Source organism: Bombus pyrosoma, linkage group LG7, assembly GCF_014825855.1.
Source record: "Bombus pyrosoma isolate SC7728 linkage group LG7, ASM1482585v1, whole genome shotgun sequence".
NCBI classification, from domain to species: Eukaryota; Metazoa; Arthropoda; class Insecta; order Hymenoptera; family Apidae; genus Bombus; species Bombus pyrosoma.
In genome coordinates, this window is record NC_057776.1 from 16,788,962 (window position 1) to 16,813,137 (window position 24,176).

Below are 24,176 nucleotides of genomic sequence, written 5' to 3' on the forward strand. Positions count from 1 at the left end.
ATAGGATCATTGTTCATGTATTTCTCACGATGTAGCTGGTTGATTAACAAGAACTTTTAGGAGGAATTATTTAATCACAACTTTTATTATTTTAACATCGGGTTAAAAGCATCTGCGATATTCACGGGTTCGCCAACTTTTACAATATAATGGCTTTGTAAACTGGATCCCTTTTATCAGACGAAATAAATTTCCGAACGCTTTTGTTCTCGACCGACCAGTTTTTATTATCTCTTTTTAATAAACACGAAATGCGTTTTTCATTGAACACGAAATCGTGTGCAGATACCAACAATCGATTTCAAACTGTATACCACAGATTTCCAGCGCTAACATGCCTCTTTAGGTCTCTCGAATTGCATTATTTTTCCTCTTTCCATTCGTTTTCTCTTCCCTTGTCCGTTTCACTCTGGATATTTACAAAAGCGGTAGAAAACAAAAATATACCGGTTTCCCCGGTATATTTATCTTCATTTATAGTACGATTAACCTACAACTTGTTTCCACCAATTTACGCGAAATTTTGTACAAAATTGTTCGTCTGGAGCTGAAGCTGGTAGAATATGAATCTCGTGAGAGCTAGATTCATCAACTTCGCGTTTAAAGATTTCTTAATTTCATTGTACGGATACACATCTAGTATTCAATTTCATTAAAAAACAAATTATTTCCTCTCATAAGTTTATTTATCATAAGGAAATTGCTTAGATAAATATATATTCCATGGACAAGTAAATTAAAAAAGAAATCTTTGTAGCATCGTTGCATTTTTTATTTTATAATTTAAATACCTTAAAAATAATTAACTATAAAATGTCTAACTTCTGAGTTTTATGGATTAGAAAATTATTTAATACTCGCAAACAAAGGGCAAATTGTGCGTAATGGTTAATCTATATAGAACAATTTTGTAGACTTTTCCTCTGTTTTCTGCATAATACATCGAGTATGCACGATTTACCAATTTTACGAAATTGGGTTTGGTTATGAGTATATTTGGTCCAGGCTGGGCCATTTGTGATTCATGTACTGCGCAAGATCGTCGACGAAATCCTGTTGCTCTTCTGTAAATTCCAAGTGTCAAGACTACTTCTACTTCGTCTGACATGACACGGTCACTCTCCACGTGGCTGAGAGACATTGTCTGACATAGCGCGGTCACTTTCTACTGATTTCGCGCAGTGCCACCGATCATTGACATATTCTACTTTTTGTTCCGTTTTATATTATATCGTTGACATCTTCTACTTATTATTCCACTTTATATCACAAAATTAATCATACGCTACAAGAAATATTAATCTTTATTTTCTCTAACTAATTCATGTTTTATAGTATTCGCGTTTCATATTGACAGCGCAATATCAATTACGCCGGTGTTTCGTTCGCTTTGAAGACAGAATTGTCGCCAGGTGTTGATATATTCTGCTTATTATTCCACTTTATATTGTATCGTGGCGATCTTCTACTTATTATTCCACGTTAGAACTATATCATTGACACGACCTGTTTATTACTCCACTTTGTATCATAAAAACAATCATATACCAAATACAAAAAATATTTACAGAACATCTTCATTCTCCCATGAGGAATCAATTGGTATCTTACGTTCGTATTGATAGCATACTCTCAATTATATCAGTGTTGCTTAATGGTTTTTTTTCTTTTGAAGTCAGAATTGTTTGTCACGGAATGGTCAAAATTGCCGATTAGTCGATTAAAGTCTGTTCCTCCTGTGGACAAGTGGTTGCTATTATCAGGATTGCAACCGTTGCATTAGGTAAGAGATCCAACCTGTACACATTCTCATCGGGATAATGCACTGCTAAGTGGATGCTCCGTACGTGTTGCGATTTGTACCCTATCAATCTTGATCCCGTGAGCTCGCGCGCACCTACGTTAACCGACACACGTATTCGAAACACGTGTGAGGTCGATTCACGAGCACAGAAACGCATTAGCACTTGCATACGTAACACATGCCACGACAAACGCATAACGGCTATATAGGTACATATAAGTGTTCAGGAATACGTAAGACGCACACGCACGATATATACGTATACATATCTGTACACATATGAACACAGAAGGATGAGTTTCATATACAGCTCGGTGTAGAGTAACGCTTTGGCATTGGTGTACATGGTAAATCGCACAGAGTGAACCAACATTGTTAGTCTAGCGCCATAAGCGCTTGTGTTTCTCTGTTTGAAATGATTTGGTACTCTGTTGCAGTGACTTCTGCATAAGTGGACTTGCCAGAAATTGACAGTTTCAGGAAATGATCAACCATACGTTTATCGAACGTTATGTTGTAAAATTCGCTGTTACGATTGTGATTATCCGGAAGAAGCACACGTGTTGGACTGTCGTGTGTAAATTTAGGTTAAACAGTAAAACTGTGAAAACCAAAAAATCGGCGCTGTCTTTGATCTTCCGTGAATATTCCTGTCGTTGAAAAAAAATGGTAAACTTAGTTAAATATTCACTCGGTTTCCACGTATTTTACGGTTTAACGTTTCTTGTAGTTGTTGATGTAAAAATACGTTGTTTCTTTCGTATCAATTTATTCGTACGTGATTTAATAACTCTCGTCATAATTTACGTGTCAATATATCACGAACTATCGAGTTTATACGTGGCAAATTAATGACAATAAGAACGATTTGTCAATAAACATGATGAGACGACGAATGATTGATACACACTATTCTTGTATTTATTTGAAACAATATATTTCCGCGTTCTACTGTTTGTATTTGTCTTTTTCCTTTTTATAGGAGTCTATAGAATGGATGTCCCCTGTTACTTCTTATTATTGATAATAATAATAGTAACAGTAATAATAATTTTTATATGCATAACATCTTCCATTAACCTTATAACGTATGATGCGATGTTTCATTAAGTATTTTGAATATGACTCTGATTCTTTCTCAAGTTCCTGTTACTTTTGTAGTCTGACGTGAAATATATCATGTGTGTTATCTGTAACGTTTGTTACACGATGATTTGTGCGAGGTACATTTTTTCAGCAAGTAATTCAATAAACATCAGAGGATGAATGATAGAGAGTAGAAGACGAAGAATAATAATAATTCCAGATACAAGAAATCCACTTGAATGTAATAATCCTTGATATTTTCTCTGTAAAATACTTACCAGAGGACATTATCGATCTATTAAAACTTAAATTAAGTTATTTCAGAGTTTGGACTGCGTATTGTAAAGCGAAGTGTATTGTTTGAATTGTTATTTATACCTATATTTTGAATTTCCTTTCACTGACGGTTATTTGTGTTTCATCGCACGGTATATTTGAATATTTTCGAGGCTCAGATTGTCTGCACCGAAGCTGCGGCCCATCGCTTGCACTGAAGTTTATAAAAACCAGGATATCGTAGCGATCCTTTGTTATCACGTTAGATAAAGGACGTGGAAGAGCGATGATCGAGGAAGTGTGGACTTTGATTGCGAGAAATATTGTGTGGTGTGATGGAATTTTGGAGAACTAGCTGGCCAATGCCAGGAACGCTGCGAGTAACACGGAAGCGGAATTTTTGTGGTGAAAGGAGTGGAATTTCACGCGAAATTTTAATAAACTTGCTTTGTATCGTTTTTTTTTTTTCACACTTTTCTAGATCAAAGCTCCTGTGTTACATTATTGAAATAAAAGAGAATAATAATTGTAGAAGAAAGTTACCATAGTTAACGTTTTTGTATATTTGTATTTTTAGATATTTGAAAACTAATTTCTTTTTTATCATTGGAGATATTGAATTAATGGAAAATAAACGAAGAAACAATGTTTAACAGTTAGATGTCTATTATTGCATTATAAAAGTATTGTATTATAGAAGAATACCTATGATTAGGTAAAGGAACAACTGTCGTTAAAAAGAATTATCGTGTTACAAAATTTAAATTGTTATGTATCTGTATTTTTCTCGATTTTTGAAGAGATTGTATTAGCGTAGAATACACGAGAGAATAGTTTTTCGTTTTTAAACATTTACTACTGCACTACGATATTATAAAGTTGACAACGTTGTATATTTGACTTTTCAGATATTTGAGAAAATAATAAAGAAAATGATGCTTTGATTGTTATACGTCTACTATGACATTATGAAACTATTATTATTATATTATAGAATTAGTATCGTTCTATATTTTTATTTGTAAATATTTAAAAATGAATATTTTTCAATTATGAAAGACATCGAAATATTTAAACAGCACGGAACAGTGTTTTGGTTATCACGAATTTGCATATAATTACTTATAATTACGCATAATTTCTTTGATCCCGGTTTCACGTTTCCGTGAAAATATTTGCTCTATTTCGGTGTGCAGTAACTTTCGAGATAAAATAAACAGGAAGCCGGTAATTTTCACCGGAGGAGTAATGCGTAGGTTTTAATATCCGGTACAGTAATTTCAGTTTTGTACGAATCGCTGCATAGTTTCGACCAAGTGAGAACCGAAACGATTTTATCTACATCTGCAAACTGTATTTGTTTGCACTCTGCTTAAGCATCGTGCACCAGGTCTCGCGTAAACGCGACAAAATAAAAAAAATTTTGGTTGAACAGAATATCGCCTTCTACACTCGTTCGCTTGTTCTTTCTTTTGCTCGGTCCGATGTCTGTTTCGATTTCACGCTGTTTCGAATAATTATCGTTTCAACGACTACAACAATAACTAAACTTTTGTTTTAAAGGACGTAACATTTTTCTTCAAATAAATTGCATAAAAAAATACGAGAGAAACCATAAGATGTAATAAAATATTAGAAAATACTGATACAAATGTGCAACTAGAAATCTTCGCGTTTCGTAGTGCTCGACCAAGCATCTGGAGCGAGTTTTCTACAAAAAAAGAAAAAAGGAGATTTGTATTCCATGCAAACACATTTCGCGTACAAATATAACCCGCAAACCCTTTCAGGCTCAACTAAATTCACAACTGCGGCAACTTGAAGAACGTTTCTAAACTACGGCCAATTCCGTGGTCGTCCGCCATTCAACGAAACGTTCTACGATACTTTGACAACGCGCTGGAATTGTCCGAGCTAGTCTAATTGTAAGCCAACGGGCGAAGCCCGAAACGAAAACAAAAGGAGGACAGAAAAGGAAGAAAAAAGAACTACAAAATGAGAAAAACAAAAGAGAGGGGAAAAAAGGCAAAAAGATTGTCAAAGTTCGCTAAACCGGCGGTAAAGTGTGTACACTGACCCGGGAAAATTTCGTATGACGCGGCGAACGCAAACAAATTCTCTGCGGCCCACTCTAAATAAACACGAAACGAGAAAGCTTGCTGCACCGCGTTTCGAGCACAGTTCGGTTACGCGGCACGCGCGTTTTTTGAACGGAAACTCAAATAGTTTAGCCAGAAGAGGAAAGAGAAAGAGGGAAACGTGCGAGAATGCCTTGGCGTCCGTGATATCGCTGCTTAACGATTCTCTTTGCAGATAGCGAACTTCGCGATCAAACAAGTCCCACGGTCCTCTTCTAGGCTTTCCCGCCCCACCGCCCACCCCCAACCTCTGACGCAGTTTCGAGTGTAATTTGTCGAAATTACAGTTTGCCCTCTCCGTCGTGCCTGATTCCGGGGGAATCAAAAGCACGTCGGTATTGATCACCGTCCACCCCTTCATCCTCTTTTTTTTTCCTCCCTTCGTCTTCGTTTTTCACCTTGCGCCTCTCGCGAATTTCCATGATCACGTTCACCGCGCTGTTTACGTAATCGGTTTGCATTCTATGCGTTCTTCGTCATACTTTTGGACCACGCTAGATATTTAATCTATAGCGGGTTGTTTGAATTTTTTGGATTTTTTGGCCGGTCGAATTTTTGGCTTGCACGGGTTTTATGGGATTATATAGCTGTCGCGGTTAGAAATTTTTAAATGTACATTTCAATAGGAATAACGCGCTGTTTCAGTGCTGTAGTTAGGTTTCTCCAAGGATTAGGTGATACTTAATTGACTTCTAAAGGGATTCTTTCTATTCAAATAAAATAAGAGAAACACGTTACACGTAATAAATACTTGAAAATTTATGTAGTTTCGATGTAACGTATAGAACAGTTGACAGCGTGTTATTGTATCTTGAAGAAGTTAGTTGCATTGTATGTACATACATACACACATGCATATATACAATTCTTATTGGACATAATTGACAGTGAAAAGTCACAAATTATATATGGCAATTATGAAATAATGCTGTTTTTAAATATTCAAAAGCAAACATATCATGTTGAGAAAATAAATTAATAGAAATGTAGAATTTTCATGAATGAAGATTGGAATGGTGCTTATTAAAACAATTATTAATTGTATTGGAGAGTATCGAAAAGTACTTTCAATATATTCAATATATCCAATATATAATTTATCCATAATATATCCCATACATAAAATATGCAATATACAATGTCAATATATCCAATGTAATAAATATGAGGATCTAATGGAATAAATTTCGTTATTTATAGCGAAACTTGCTTCTGTAGTGAATTAGACGTATAGTTGGATATCATGCGGGAAGATTTTAATTAGCAGAAAACTAGCTCTCTAATCCAACAATACGTTGCCATTGCATGTTAATTCACAAGTTTCAAAGACGAGATTATTATACATCGAACATTGTTGAAACTCTGATTAAAGTTAGAACATCTCCAGATGAACTAATAATGCCCTTTAAATATTCAAATCTCGACTCGATTTAATATTAGACTTTTCGTGTTACAGGGAAACTCTAACATCTATTCTACGTTATATCGTACATACGTATATCAAACTCATAGTTCAACAAAGTAACGCTATAAAGTAAGGAGAACGAAGTATCCACTACTTTCATTTAAGAGTATCATATATCCTTTATTAAATAATTTACAACGCTGAATCGAGTCAATAGAAATTGTCAATATTTTCTTCGTAATTCTATTTGTATTTCCTCCAAGGTCTTCCCTTCGGTCTCTGGCACGTATCGATAAATTAGTAACCATATAAGTAAAGTAATCACAGCGAACACCAATATTGGCATGTACGTTCCGTACGATTCTTGCAGCACCTACGAATAAGGCGAAATAATTATTCGACTTTGTACGAGTCTATTACGTACACGTAAGTTATGCGGATACACGACGATGATCTTCTCTGGTATGCAATAACGAAGGAAGAAAAAGTCGTTAGAAAAATATTTTACAAATTCTTCGTCGTTTTTGCGTTCCATCGATGTGTTACGAAACGCATGTTTTTAGATTATGGAATTACTGTTCGTTACAGAAATATCATTCACGTGTTTCATATTTGTACCAGGTACGTATAAGCGTTCACGTACTTAACACATATTTTCTTTTGAAAAAGATTATATCATTACCGCAATATAAAGTAATAGATATTTATTAATGATAGATTTGTAATTAATATCTTCTCCAATAAATAATTTTTACGTACAATATATTCAATATATAACGTAGTCGAATATTTCTACGACCAACGGTATCGCTCGCTCGATAAACGTTTCAATTTTGCTATTGTGTCTGAAACACCGAAAGTGTAAAAACCGTTTACTGTTCGGAACAAATAGCTACTGATATGGGATTTTCCCAATTACGTATCTCGGTAACCTCGGGAAAATAAAACTAAACGAGGATAATATTTAGTTTACATTCAAGTTTTTGTCATACGCTAATAAAAAGAAGCGGTAAAATAAAAGTAAAGAGGCTGGCTAATGTTTCCTTTGCATATAAATTTACATTCCATGGTGATAAAAAGACGCTTCTACCGCGAAAATAGAGATAAAAATAAAAATGGAAGGATAATATTTAATGTACACCAATATCTTCTTGCATTCGTAACTAACAAAGATATTCTCGTCCTATTCGCAGACAGAAAAAAAGAAAAATGAGAATTGCAAAACAATCGCAAAATAAAGATGTTTCTATTCTATCGTAAAAAAGAGAAAAGAATGATATTTAATATGTACAATTATACGGTGTATCTCATCGAAATTGAATAGCTACGTTACTTCTCCAATTATCGAAGGTAGGAAAAAGTAATTAAAAGCTTATATGGTTTCAAGAACTGAATCTGACATTCTACGTTACAAGAAATAGATGTCGATATGTAAGAAATGTTAATAATCTTAAAATAGCTATTTTTTGATTACCAAGTATATTTTAAAATCGTGTAAACCTTCTAATCATTTCTTCTCGCTTCTTTTTTCCTTAATTTAAACGTTTCGTTTATACGTGAATTCCTATACTCCGTTAATGAATAAGAAAAAGCATTCCGGCTCTATTTCCAAGAAAACATTCAATTGAAGTGAAACGCCATCATGCTGGATTAATGCCGAACAATTTTATTCTCAAGGCAACCCAAAGTTTTTATTCAAATCGAATCAAAAATCCATTACCCGATTGCCGTTTCGATGATTAAGCAACGATGATTATCATATCTCTCAAATACCTACCTGATAGAATTTTACCATGGTAGTGGTAGCGATGGCGTAATAGACTGAGCAGAATATCGCGGCGGGTACCTTCACGTCTATGTGAAAGATCTCGCCTACGTAGGCCAACGGGATCGGGTTCAGCGCGAGTCCGTACCCAAGCACATAAATCACAAGGAACACGCTGGGTATCCATCGTAGCTTGGAGACGTCGTGGTCGCTCGTCAAGAGCCCGAAGAAGATTCCCATCATCGTCAAGGACACCACACAGATGGGCGTCGAGATCAGCAACAGCAATCTCTTGCCGGCCATCCTTACCAGCAACACGCACACGCTTCCAGCTAATACAATTGCACATCCAGTGATCACGATGCTAATGTTCGTTGCGACCTCGAAGCCAGCTTCCTCGAATATGAACGATTGATAAGCGAGCAAAGGAGCCGCCCCCGTTAACGTCAACGCGCTCATGACAATCACAGCGATACGAAAAGCACGACGATTCTCACGCCTAGTGAACATCTCCTGCAATGATCTTCCCAACGTTCTATCGGGGCTGTGATCCTCGGTCGCCACGATCCGTTTGATTTCTTCCAGTTCCTCCATCACGTCGTCCTTCCCTAACGCCCATTTCAACGTCCTCTCCGCGGATATTAGTTTGTTCTTCTTCGTGAGGAACACGGAGCTTTCCGGTAACCAGACAAACGTCAAGAGGAATATTAAGGGTATCGAGACCGAGATCATGGACATCGTGAAACGAGACACCCATAAGCCGATCGCGTACGCTAGCATCATCCCCGTGTTTAGAAGCACAGCCATCAGAGTACCTGGACGACAAGTTTGCTTATCTTTTGGATCATCTAAGAGATCGGTTTATTTTATGGGATTCGGACGGTGTTAAGGGATTTGGGAGATTAATTGTGGTTACATTGTTGGCTTTAGGTTTAGATTTTAGGAACAGGAGTGATAGTTCTTTGGGAGGGAAAATTTTTGATTAATGGTATAAAGGATTGCTCTCTTTTTGGTTAACGCTTTTGGTTAACCGTACAATCAATGGTATAGGAATTCTGTACAAGCGATCATCGTGTAACGCGATGTTTGTACTATTCTATTCTATGAAATTCTCTTTTTTCGCTATTCTTGGGAAGTTAGCGTTATTGGTAAGGTTAACGGATAGTACAGAACCGAAAACAGAATTTTGTATCGTTAATAACAAATAAATAGTCATCACGTAATACATGTATGTTATTACTATAGTAATGCTTGTGTAATAATATTTGTATAACACGGCCCTTAATAACGTGAGACCAATTAACCTTATTATTCGAAGTTTGCCTATGCTAATATATTAAAGTTCTATATAAACTTGAACACATTATACATTGAAAAGAAGTTTTGAAATTTCATAACGATGCACCTAAACATCAAACCAAAGGGATAAGGAGCGAATTGAATGTGATAAAAATAAAGGTATATTTCATAGAATATAGTCTATAATTCCATTGGAAATAATGTTAAGGAAGACGTAGTTTACCGTAAAATATTTATGACGTACAGTTCGAATCTTTCGTTGAATATTACTGATAATATTACTTGTTATATACTATTTTCTGATGTAACTTTTTCATACCAATGGTAGATTGTCTTAACGTAACATCTTTAAAAGTCATACCGATTTAGTCAAGATTCGATATTGATATTGCGACATTTCATACTGAACAACTTAATGAAAGAATAATCGTAGATAAGCAACGAAAAATAGAAAACAAAATAGGTTGCAAGATACGTATGAAATGACCGATTTCAGAAATTTCTAAAGTTTCCCGCAATTTAATAGTTAAATATGTCATGACGTTTCGTTTCAACGCTTGAAACCAGACGAATGCGACATAACAGGTGTTTGCAGGTTTATCATCAACCGTTTTATTATAATAGAAGTTATAAAATGGAAGATTGTCCAAGTAATGAATCAACATTTTCTGTCATAAATATAGTAACGGCTAGCTCGAATTAAGATTATACCATGATTCGTGCGATTTTCAATGAAATTATAGACGCCGAACATTTCAATAAAAATTCGACTATTGCGTCTGTAACGATCTCATACTATATAAGTAAAAAATTAAAAAAAATAAAAATTAGTACTACCTAACGGTCCACGAGTCTTTTTGCTGCTAACTTCGCCCAAGTACATAGGCATCACAGCGTACGTTATTCCACACCCAATGCCAGCAAGTATTCTACCACAGTATAGCTGTGGAACAGTAGCTGCCAAACCGATTAAAATCCAGCTGGCAATCTTTGGTATCGTGGCGAACAGTAGCGTTCCTTTGCGACCGATCCTGTCCATCAAAAGAAACGGCACGACTGAGCCGAGACCAACACCGACGTACATCAAATTCACTATCCAAACCACTTTGTCGCTGGATACTTTCAAAGGATCGTCCTGGTCGAATTTTGGTATAATAGGAGTGCTCCATCCTTCGTTCAATCCACTATCGATGATCAGAAGGTTGCCTATGCGACGATGAATAATTTGAAAATATTCAGCCGCTTCTTTTTTCAATCGATTCTTCTATTCAGGTCAATGATTTACGATGCTGGTTTGATTTTTGATCAAGTACTACTTACAAACGATTCCAATAAACATCTGTCGTAATATTCCACGTTCCATGGTTGTCATTGAGCCTTCAGATTTTATAGTCGGACAGTTCGAAAGTTGAAGAACGAGAGAATTATTGGAGTAGATACTCGTGTGTGAGTTGTGGAGTCTGTTTCATTGGTTTGCGAGGTAAATATGCTGTGGAACGTTTCGAATTAATTTTGTTAGGATAGAGATTAGTTAAAATCTTTGATTAAATAAATTTCTTTAAATCCATGCTTAGAAGTCGATATCGTAACAGTAAGTTATCAGTAAAAATTTAAAGCTTCTGAAAAACTATATTCGTTCCTATAGACCTCTGAATTATTATAATATTATTGTTACTATAAGAACTCTAGTAAAGACTTTAATATCTCCCTTATCGGGCAAATATTTAAATATTCGAGATATTTCGATAAGAAAATGGGTTTCATTATGATTCAAACAATGAGTGTAATTGGGGGCGGAAAATGATCTCAAGCATTCCTAGGGGATTGATGATAGTTTCAGGAGCAGAAGTTTTGCAGAAAAATATGTCCTTATAGAATCCCACTGTGCCAGCAATTTTATGTCGAAAAGCAAGAATAAGTGAGCATACTCAGTTAATCCATAGATAGAGAAAGATAGAGTCGTCTGATTATTATATTAGTATTTCCAATATTATGTTAGTTTTCAATTTTTTCAACCAGGACACAAAAAGATTTTAAATAATTAAGGTTACTGTAGCGATCGAACTTTAACAAGGTTAGTTTCAAAAAGATTACAAAAGCAATTACACTTCAGATTCAAAGTTAAATTGGTTCTCAAAAATTATTTTCATATTAAGTTCTTCGAATTTATGCTTGTAGAATATTCAGTGGCTTAGAAATTTGAGAATATTCGGCCCTAAAATCAAAACGATCAACATTATCTACCATTTCGATATCTTAACACTTTCACACGAGTTGATCTCGGTCATTAGCGATTATAATAGCGTACAATTTGCAAAAAATTATCGCAAGATATCACAAAATAGACGCATGTCGAGATGTTAAAAAAATACAATAATATTTAAAGAAGAAGGAAATGGAATTCCGCAGGAATATTAAGCTTTTACACAACAAATCATGTAGCGATGCAAATCGCATTAACGCGACAATGTTAAAATTTGTCGCCAAAAGATTTCTTTCCTTTCTATATTTTCTACGACAACTTCGACCAATATTTTTTTTTTTTTTTATTTATTTAGTCCGTGCCTCTCGGCTTTGGACGAACTTCCAGCTTTCTTTACAGCTCTAACTTCGACCAATATTATTCAATTCGAAAGCGTCTTCAAACGGTTGATCCGGCCAAGTTCTGTCATACGAGGAAATCTTGGTCCTCCGTGGAACGCGGTGAACACTCGTAAACAGGTAGTACGTGTCGGAACAGCGCGGCGATTCCGGTTTAGCTTGGCGCAGAGATAACGGAAATAAAGCCAACTAAGATACTAACAGGATCCCGTGATACGTATCCCGTAGCCAGGGCTGCAATAAGGCCGCGCTTGCGAGCATAGAAACGGCTTTGCACGCTTGTCCTCCCCCGTTTCGAGCCAGTTGTTTTCGCTTTGTAACCTTCGATCCTCTGTTACGAGTCGACGCTTTATGGCCGACGTGCCATTAGGACACGGGAAACGCGGTTCTCACCCTAAATCCTTCACGACTCGAATTTATCACCGCTGCTGCTTATTTTCTCGGTTTACTTTTCATTTACGTACTTTTACCGTGTTAATTCAATTAATCATTATCGTCTCGATTCAATTAAGAAGGGACGTAATTCGCACAAGAAGGGAACGAGAGAAATTGTGTTCTTTTAGAGATATATTTGGAAGAATAACGAGCTTAGAGCTTTGGCGTGATTAACGCAAAATAAGAATTTCTAACTTTCAATATAATCGATCGTTCAGTATAGTAACGATAATATCTACTGCAAAAATGAACGAATGCTTTTGTACAACGTTTGTGAACGATGAGTGGTCGAAATAATACGGGAATTAATTTGTGAGGAAATCAGTTTCGGTGTAATAGACGCGATACGTACGATACAGTGTTGCATTATTTAAAGATAAATTAAAGTCTGTAAATAATATTTGCGAGCGAATACTTCAAATAGTGCAAGAAGTAACTTGCAAAACTTGTAAAGACGAAAGAAGTCACATTTGTACATTTTTTAAAAGAGTCAAAATTCTATCATTGTCGAAACGAACGAAACTGTGGACAATAACTATTCGATACGATTTAGAAAAATTTTGAGACATCATCAACATTTGACACGTCGTTGCCAATATAGAAAGATTTATACATACCCTCTCTAATCAAATATTATTCTCTAGTAAATGTTAACTCTAATCATATATTATTTGTATTCAAGTCTAATAATGATCCATATTTAAAACGCTTAATCCACAGGATGTTGGATGATACGTAATAGTAGCAGCATTATCACAAACTCGAATAGTACTCCACAATGTTTAACGCGTTGACATTCGTCAGGATTTATGCTCATCTCGTCAATGTAACTTCGAGATAACTGTATTATGCGTTTACGACTTCAAATAACTTGATATAACTGCGTTATTTAATCTCATCTCGGAAGCCGTTATGCGACAAAAGCATGCAATAAAGACGAGCTTCTCTCTCAAGCTGATGTTCTTGCATACAACACGATCATTACGTGACTTTATACGACATTATCTTTACACACTGTGTCAGCGACGATTATCGTCAAACCTATTATCGTTGTACGTACGAGTACGTACGTCGATAACTTATCACTTTTGTAAATGCTGTAAGATAGTGAAAAAGAAAATCGTACTGTCATATCGCAAACAGTTTTTATCCTGTAATTTTTTCATTTACCTCGACAGTTCGACCACAGTTGCACACAAAATTCGCATAAAATTCACTTACGCCCGCACGCTAGGCGCGTTTTGAAACTCCGTTACGTCGTAGACTGCGGCTTTATGACCAGCGTTATGGTACATCTGTTATCAAGGGATGAAAACTAAATGAGTTGAGTCGTTTAATACGTTCAGCGCCTACGGCGTAAATCCGAGTTGACACGTACTTTTAGATTATGTGATTACGCGTATTATGTGTAACGCCGATTTAAACGTAAGATGTAAATCAGAAAGTTATAATAATTCATATCAGATATATATGTACAAATTTCGAATATAGAAGCAGTTGTTGCGCATGAAATTTATTTCTTTCGTCTATTGATTTATTCCTAATGTTGGTTCTTAATATTCAGACACTATAGTATGTGGAACATTATTATTGTATCGTTGTATACATTCATTTCTAATAATTAACTAGTTGATTACTTTTTAAATATATTAAACACCATCGCTAACATTCACCCCTATCGATGATCATTCCTATCGGCCAATAATACAATTTTATTATATTACATATTATCAACATGATCGTCGATTCTTCGTGCTTCAGGCGCTTACAATATTCTGAATAATATTCTGAATTCATTTCGATATTGTATTTCAATTACTGGGCCGAAAAGGAGACTTTATTACGCTTTTGCTCGTACGTTCACAAACATTTTCTCCGATATAAATCTTGGATCTGTCCCCATGTCATTTCTTTCGCTTGTTATTTATTCTATTATTCCGTCTGTTATTATTATCACGTGAATTCTGCCCATTATCATTGTCGCACAATTAAATCATAATTGCGATAATTACGGCGCGCCGCCGCGTCCGAGCGTCGTTCACTTATCGGTGAATTTCCATGGTGAAGGGATTACTGTACCTTCATCGTGTATGGAAGAACAATAATCTACTTATTTTTCAAAATATCTTCTGGTTTTCAATAAACTTTCCCTCTCTTCTTCTTATTTATTTATTTGGATCTTTATTTTTAATTACTAGACTGTGAATGCTTATACATTTATGTGAAATTTCAAGATATAAAAATGCGCATAATATGCCAGAATGCGTAAAATATTGAAATGAAATTATTATAATATTTATCAGGCGAAACAAATTACCGGTGAGATTCCATATCTGTTCTTAATATTAATAAAAATATAAAGCTGCATAATAACGCACAATTTATTAGTTACTATGAGTCGAAGAATTTTACAAAATCGTATCAACTTGGAACTGATAACTCAGACTTTCCATTTCGTTTTATTTTTTACGATTTCCGAGGAAATGTGAAGATTCAGAGGATTATGATGAAAGACCGACATTTAATTGGACCTACGACACGTTTTCTGCTTACAGCTAAACAAAGGGCGCACGAAAAAAATATTTAATTATGATAATAAGCGCGTTGACGTGTCATCGTTACGCAATTTTTATAGAAAACGGATATAATTATACCGATTCGTAACACGGATAATGTATCTTCCTGTTGTTGCATAATGGCAAACTGTTAGCAATGTGAGTTTGAGCAGATGATCTAGACGGTGTTTTCCAAGAATCTTGTTATAGTATCTATCCTTCGCTGTTACATAAACTGTAATAGAGTTTTTAAAATATGAAAATTTATTATTCGTAAACATCGTGTGTCTAATTTATTTCAGTAAGATTTACTATTAACTTTTTCTAAGAGTTCTAAAACAATTAAGCAATTCTATATGAATTCTTTCGACCTTACGAATGTTTATATTTAGTAAACACGATCTATTCCTTCAGATTATTTACACATAGGTAATATGTATGTATATTTGTGGGAAAAATTCCATCTTTACGATTTATAAACCTGTAATTAAAGTCTGCGATCATTTTCTTTAATCGAGATGCGTTTAAATTTGAATTCTTCTTCAAATGGGATAATCGAGTGTCTTTTATCATTGTAATCGCTGTCGACATTGCTAATAGTGTAAATTCGTTTATGTGCATGTATAAAAAAGTTCCACGAAAATTTTTTTCTACTCTTGTTCGTATAATATAGGAATAATTAAATGCTCTCTGCGACCTCTCTCTCTCTCTTTTCCAACTATTTACATACAACAGATTTCTTCCATTTACTTGTAACTTCAGAAGGTCAGACGCGCCAGAAGAACCGGAATCAAACTGAGCAGACGTACAATTATACATACAGAGATACAGCGAGGGTCAAAAATGTGAATAACAAAAATATTTTTTAACAAAATTTTATATACACACACAACAAAGATGTATACACATGTTATGAAAATTAAAAATAAATTAGGAAAGCATAGAGTATGCAGTAATAGAAATTAATAGGAAAGAACATAGGTAAGAGTCTGTAAGTAAATGAATATCATAGTAGCTTCATTTTTATAAGGTGTATACTCACTTTTTCTCGTTGTATACGTATAGTACGATAGTCGTATGCTCAGAATGTACAATTTATTATGTTTATACAACTATCTCTTTGACACATTTGTTCACACAGTAGCGTTGGAAAGATATGAAGATACAAAAGAATTGATTAAACAGATATAAAGTATATAGGAATACAAATTAATAGTAAAAAAGACATAAGTAAGAACAGGTAAATAGATATTATACAAATCACATTTTCGTACTTTGACTCTCACTCTATGTATAGTATAAATGTACAGAATATACATATTTATGTATATTTATATTACATTTATATAGTTATCTTTTCCCGAAACATTTGTTCAAACATCTATACGATATAATATCTGATACTAAAATAAGAGGAAGTGAATATACTCAGTTAACAGTTACAACAGTTGCAGTGTTGCAGATTAATCTCGATATTTTAGGAACGATTCGCATAAGCACAAATAATCCGCGTTTTATCCTCCGCATTTCACAAAATAACCTATACACTTTTTTTCCTGCCAGCAGAAATCTCCGTCCCTCTTTCCCGCTGGAAAAATACAATCCTGAAAGATTGTATTTTTCCGAGGAAGTTTCTACCGTCGTCGTAGCTCCTATATAATTTACAACGCTGTTTTTCCAACGGCGAATATTTAGCGTACGAAAGAAAATTCAGCGCAGACGAATGCACGAGTTATTATCCAGAGATATCTGGTGTTGTTCGCGCGTAGAAAAGTGTACGGCTGTCGATTAATAAATCGGGCAATCGAAAACGAAGTTACATCCGAGCCTCGGACGTATCCTGTGTTCTCGGTCCCGAGTAATTTTCATTCGCACGTTTCACCAACAATGAACTCTCTCGAGTCCGGCTTCCCTTTCGCTTTTCATCGCCGTTGAAAACCATAAACCATAAACGTTGGAAATTCGATGCTGTAAGTCAGTCGAGTCTCAACTATTTCGATCAGGCGTTTTGCGAACGAAACATATGTTTGTCTACATGACGAATGAAGTGTTTGAGAGTTTTTTCCGTGTTTTACAATCTATAGCACACTACTATGTATTGCATACCACAACATGTATGTTGGAATCGAAGAAAAGAAATCAAAAATGGATACAACGTACGAAGTCTGTATTCATATTTGTCTATCTTTAATTTAAGTTCTCTTATTGAATATTATTTTTAATTAATTTAAAGGATTATCGCTGAATCCATCTCCAAAATAGCACCCTACATATATGTACGTTAAAATTGTTTTGTTCGTGTAAGTACTAGATCGCCAAAATACATGTAGATGTATGAATTTCAATCATAATTTTTCAAAATATAACTAACAATTGTATCGATGACTATAATACACACTCAAATATTTTATTTGGTATTTTTGATTAATTAATACCATGTATATTGGGTATCCTGGATAGCTTTATCATTAGAAGAAGAAAATTTTCTGTGAAAGCTTGGACAAACGAAATTTTGTAACCTTTTTTGTGTTTCCTTCTTGGCTTTATTATTAACAAATTTTATTATATCCTACCACTAAATTAAAAGAATAATTGTGCATCAAGTGGACTAGAATTGCGCGCATAAGGAATAAGTCAATGGTATATTCGCAAAACGAAAATGAAGCTTATTAAATTGTTGCATTATAAGGGAAACTAAATTATACCGTTCTAAAAATTAAATTATATTATACTTTTCTAGAATTCTAAATTATACTATTTTTAAAATCATATTAGGAATTTATCTCAATGAACATTTTCCTTCAAAGTTAACAAGCATTTGATGAGTTATGGACGAAACTATAAATGGAAGGAAATATTATTATTACAAAAGGAAAAATCTGATGTATCTACTAGTTTATGATATATACCTATTATGATTATGAAATATGGTAAGAAACTTCGTCGGCGATTTATTTAAAATATCATGTTCCGTTTTCCGAACGTTCCAAGTAAATTGTTTCCATGTACATGAAACCCACGTGTATCTTGTTATGGAAGCAAACTTTCCGTTGAGTATGGTATGGATACATGGGGAAATTTGATACGGTATGCAAACCTTAAATTACCTTCGTTATTCGTTCATTCGTTACATGGATTTTCGCGGAGTTCGTCGCGTGTAAAAGCGCGGTTCAATTCTGAAAAACATGATCACCGTGATATTTACCGCCATTCCTTTATTACCTGTATGGTGGATTATGTTACGAGAGATTCTCTTCTATGATATATTCAACGACCTTCAGCTCTTGTAATTTAATATCACTGATTTTACATAAATTTAATTATAATGAATACAGAATTTTACAAAGTATTGAATTTCGTAACAATTTAAAAATAGGATTGAAGGCATTTTAAACAAGATATGTATCCATAAAGGTAGTTCTAATTAAAAAAAAAAAAAAGATAATTGAAGATTCTTAAAGTGAAAATTACTAAAGGAATAAAGAGGATGAGGTTTCTTTGGAACAGTTGAATTTATTCAACAAGATAAATTCTACGACAAGTTTAGAGGCATCTTAATTAAGAAATATACTTCTTCGAAGGCGATTAATGCAAAGAACGACAAAACGATAAGAAAGATACTATCGCCAATAACAATAATAACTAAAAGATCTCGCTAGGTCTTTATCGCAAGGTTTAATAATCGAATTAAGTTGCCAGAAAGAAACACGTTGTTTAACCTACATTACGCGAAAAAGTGTGCAACGATTGATTGGAAAACCACAGAGAATTAACGACAAAGATGAAAGCAACGCGGTTACCGTTTCGCGGTGTTGTGACGAGTAATCACGAAATCGCAATTAGTTAAATGTAACCGAGATTCGCGGTTCCAATTACGTCACTGTGATCAGTGTAACGATAACTCGTCGATCGAGAGTGATCGCGACAAGTTGGATTTCGTCGATAACAAAAACGCTGATTCGCAACGGTATAAATAACGAAGTCCGATTACCGATGATACGATTGCTGATAACAATAGTCACTGTCTTTTATTCGACGTCGAAGTATCCATCGTTCTATCTTGGTATTTCGTTAGCTCCTTTTTACGGTTGTCGATTTCGTAAAATCACTCGACTTAAAACAATAGGTGAAACTCAATGATTTCGATAATGAAACGTTCACGATTTCTGCATTGTCACGTAACACATTTGTATCCTCCTCGGTTGTTGAAATCTAATTTCATCGATAGGATAAATTACTGTTGTCGATGGTACGACGACACTGGCGTGCCATGTAAATTAGTGCAAAATTTTTCGAGTGTTTATTGTCCTCGACTTTTTACTTTTCAAACGTTTAATCATCAAATCTATCTGCACGCAGAATATATTTTCCTGATTCTTTACGTAAAAGTCTATAGAATTTATTTCTTTGAATTTTATTATCCTTGAAAAATTAATTTCGAACAAAATCTTGCGCCGCACTATTATTTGTGCAATGTTTGGCACATTTCCTAGATCTATTTTCCTAGATTTATTTTATAGAAATAAACAAACGTTTTCTTTTCTGATTTTTCCAAAAGATATACAGGCAAGTGGGACATAATGGAACGCTTAGGTAACTTTGGATTGTAATAATAAAAAATTGAAAGGCGGTAAAAACATAGGGTTTCAATAGGAGCTTCAAGTAGGCCTTAGATTATTAAAGAAAGAAAATAAGATTCAGGAAAGTCTAGAAATATTCGCTTCGTTCAACTGGTAGATTTAAAACTGTAAAATCCTTATTCTTATGAATTCAAAATTATTTATTTATATAATATATGTCAATATACAGGGTGGTTGGTAACTGGTGGTACAAGCGGAAAGGGGGTGATTCTACGCGAAAAAAGAAGTCGAAAATATAGAATAAAAATATTTCGTTTGAGGCTTCGTTTTTGAGAAAATCGACTTTGAATTTCCGCTCGGTACGCGTGCACTTTATCACGTCTCGTTATAACGGATCTCACTGTAGATCGTTGTATATATAAACATATGTTTTAGTTTTATTATTTCATCAATAAAGATCGCAAATAAGTACGTCATCTTCTTCAGCGCCTGTGCAAGCCTTATGGGCCCACCCTTGACATTCCGTGAATCGCGTCAATTTTCTGGGAAATTAGGGCAGCGATTACAACTTTATTTCGCGATCTACTAATTGCAAGAAAGAGTAATAAGTGCCAGGAAACATTTCTAATAAAAATATTCCCTTTTGTCTCAGACGAGGGAACTTAATGAACATTTAATATTTACACTTCAACGTGATATAAAGAACCAGTGATATAAAACGTCAAAATGCAACGTAAGGACTATAGAACTCAATGTTGTATTTATTGTTCTAAATTTTCAAAATACAAGCTTTAAAAGATGATAGAGAAACCAACACAAAATCGAAATTTCTACACCAAAAATTTGTCCAACTCTGTCAGTCAAGAAATAACGTGTGCGCTGGTCGATGGTCGATCAAGAACTATTGTGAGGACGTTCAGTCTCGTGTCATACGACAACAATTCGTTCGTATCTCTTATCTAAGAGAAACATTGATGTTCAATTTTATTCATCTGCTCCGTTATACCTTATTTTCCCGTATAACGTATTTTATATTTAGCATACTGTATATTTAACTGCATTAGTTAGTCGATGTTTGTTACTCGAATCCTTTATATATATTATTCCAATGAAAACACGCATAGCCTAACTATTTCACTCGAAGCTTACGTTAAAGGTTAACTATTTTCTTGTGGAATGTTAGAAAATTATCAACAGCCATTAAATTAGCGCAAGAGGCAACTGCGACATATGAATTCTTACGGTATTACCTATTTCGTCATTCTGCATATGTACAGGCAGTGACACATGGTGATAATTGCATGAAGTGTTAGTAAACCCGCATAGAGAAAAATTGCAGCTTATTTTTATCACAGTTCCATTATGTATTTAAAAGGAAGTAATATCGACCTTGTTAAGTTTTCTAGCACAGAATAAGATTGAGAAAATCGAAGGTCTTTGTTTGTTAAGACCGTAACCCAGGTGTTTATGGCTCAATGAATTACTTGATAACGTTATCTGTCATTTATGCAATGGGTAAGCACGCGTACCGCTAATTAAGCTTTTACGATTGTAACAACACTGCCGACCTTTGTGAACAGACTACTAAATCGATTTTATCATTTTGAAGCTTCTGAATTCTTTTTGCTGGTAATGTTATTTGCTAGAAGCCCGATGGTTAAAAATTCGAGTTTTATTTAATTGTATAAATTGTCTATGATAGGATCAAATAATATCATTAAAATTAACAAGCCTTTGGTTAATAAACAATAGAAAGTTTTAGACATTTACTGTTTATAATAAAAACGTATTGCGCGAAATAGGAAACAAAACATGACCTGTAGACATACTTTTACTATCAAGAAAAACAAAGGATTCTAATTAAGGTTAATCGGATAATTGTTATCTTTAGAACACAGTAATTGAAACTAACAATACGTCGAATAGTTCTACTATTCTAAAGATTATGATTCATATAAGATTATGAAAGTGATTACAAATGGTTAGTGAGATCAAGTTACAAGATATACAATGTCGATAGTAACTGAGGGAAACCAGTGAAACAGGTTAAAGTCGTAATGAGAATTATCAAGATTCAAGGTCAAGTGGGATAAATGCTCCTTCGGATACTTTCCAATTACGCCCGCACGCAAAATACTTTTTCTGTATCCGTATTTTATAATACATTCGATATATCTACACTATAACGTTATCATCGTAATAAATAGTTTAATAAAACAGATATTTAATTACGGATCACCCTGTAGCGTGATTGTGTACACAGAGACTCTACATATGTATTTGCAATATTATACATATATCGTCAGAGCAATAGCACACGCTTTTATTGAACCGAATCGTCAATTTTTGTTAATATACTCGAAAGTTTGTTCATGCGAAACATCTTTTGTTTATAAACTGCCTGACAACTTCCAATGGAACCATTCAACCCTGAACTTGGTTCGTTAGATTATCAATGATCACAACAATTTCGATTACATTGGAATTAGATCGATTAATGTTAATTTGTAGCTTATATTAAATGCAGCTTATGCCAATTAATTTGAATTTGTAGTTTATACTATTATATTTATTTGTTATTATAATCGTAGTCTATATCGTTATATATATATTGCAGGCCATATCACGTGAAACACGGAATACATATTACAGGATACGATAGAAATTAAAATTAAAATGAAGTATTCTAATATTAATGAATATAATACAAACTGTTGTGATTCGCCTGTAATCCAACGATCTCAATTAAATGAAGCGATTATATTGTACATGTACTCTGTCTATTTGCTACAACACTACGTAAACAAGACATCTCGCGGTTAATTACCAATGTCATACTCATACGATATTTGTAAACCGTATCGAAACGTTGTAGAAATCAAATTACCCTGTTAAAACGTAGCTAAATCCAAGGTCACTCGGGACACTTTTTCTTAGAAAGTCTGACGATTCCAAGCAAAATATCTTCTCCTTTTCCATAAACTTCCTTTCACTTGAGATTCTGAAGTTTCGATTGCCGCGCACAATTTTTCTCAAAAAACTCAATCGTTTCTAGTAAATACAAATGGAAAGAAAATTGAATAAAAAAGAAATTTTCTTCTTCACTTGTTGTCAGTCTTGCACCTTTTTGTTCCCAATGGCTCAATGATTTCTTCCGTCAAAAAGATGGAAGCACGCGATCGATACGCGCGCGGATCTCGGGAAGCGATCGAACGCCGTCGATGCGAGTCAGCGTCGATCTCATTCTCGAAGACGACGAAGGAGGAAACTGAACTCGACAACGATACGTAGACGTCTAGACACGTGAAACTCACGGCTCGATTTTGTTCCAATCCCACTCTCGTCCGCTTTTATAAACTGTGACGACACGCTCCAACGCGGCTAATTATTTTCTTGTTCTTTCCCACAACATAAACATAAAAGGCATACTTAGACTTGACATTTTGGATATGCGTCGCGGATAATTAATAGAGAAGATTGAAATGTGAAGATCTTTTTCCGTCTGTCTTGTTTCTTGCAACGTATCGCTTTTTATAATACGTTTTTCCATTAACTTGACGAAACAGTAACATACTCTATTTACGTTGATACGTTTGTGATTTCTCCTGTTTCGATTATGTTTTTAACGTTACGCTTTGTTCCGGCGTTTCGTACCTGAAATTTCCTGCCCTGAAGAAATGAACTGGAATATCCACGAAACGTTGGAATAAAAAGTGATCGAAATCCGAAAAAACACAAATACGTCATCTGACAGACATCGAGAAAGTTTGATGTAAAATTTGTTTAATTGTAATGTTGGCTTTACACGACAATAATTAAAATCTATTTAATTATAACGTTGCGTTTACGCGTGTTATTGTATCAGTTGATCCTTGATGGGTTAAAGAATCGTCTTTTCTGATTGTGAGTCGATCACGACGAAAGTTGAAATCGGTCAGGATTGACGAGCGCAACGAGGAAGAAGGAACCGAGGTAAACCATCTAGTTGGCGGTTTCACGAGGATTTTCCTCGTTGGTTGATTTAAAAGAAAAGTCGTTTTCCACTCGAGAGCCCCGCGGTCAGTTCCATGGACTTGGCCTGCATCGTTCTTCCTCCCGTGAGTTTAATTGCGAGTAATGCGGGTGCCGATCGCGTAGAAATAGAGATAAAAACCGATTACTCGAAATCGGGAATTCCCTGGGAATTCTTGCATTCGTTTGTTTATTCTGAACAGAAACACTTTTGTAATTAT

General features: G+C 34.7%; 2 protein-coding genes across 3 annotated transcripts in view; both read right to left on the reverse strand.

The window, feature by feature from the left end:
- LOC122569377 (glutamate receptor 1) overlaps nucleotides 1–24,176 on the reverse strand; it is a 336,051-nt gene that overhangs the window by 70,577 nt on the left and 241,298 nt on the right. The gene's annotated exons all lie outside the window — the stretch shown is intronic.
- LOC122569390 (facilitated trehalose transporter Tret1-like) lies at nucleotides 6,869–23,272 on the reverse strand. The gene is made up of 5 exons (XM_043730374.1): nucleotides 22,832–23,272; nucleotides 11,094–11,262; nucleotides 10,611–10,979; nucleotides 8,487–9,289; nucleotides 6,869–7,082 (listed from the first exon to the last, which is right to left on the reverse strand). Exons 2-5 carry the CDS (start codon nucleotides 11,143–11,145, stop codon nucleotides 6,933–6,935), a joined length of 1,374 nt encoding a protein of 457 aa, XP_043586309.1. The 5' UTR covers nucleotides 11,146–11,262; nucleotides 22,832–23,272; the 3' UTR covers nucleotides 6,869–6,932.

What these genes read in the sequence shown, in the direction of transcription:
- LOC122569390 (XM_043730374.1), bottom strand. Translation starts at nt 11,145, where the DNA reads ATGACAACCATGGAACGTGGAATATTACGACAGATGTTTATTGGAATC. An exon ending in AAAGACTCGTGGACCGTTAG is followed by an intron (nt 9,290 to 10,610) that starts GTAGTACTAATT and finishes CTTGTCGTCCAG; the next exon opens with GTACTCTGATGGCTGTGCTT. An exon ending in CCATGGTAAAATTCTATCAG is followed by an intron (nt 7,083 to 8,486) that starts GTAGGTATTTGA and finishes CCTTATTCGTAG; the next exon opens with GTGCTGCAAGAATCGTACGG.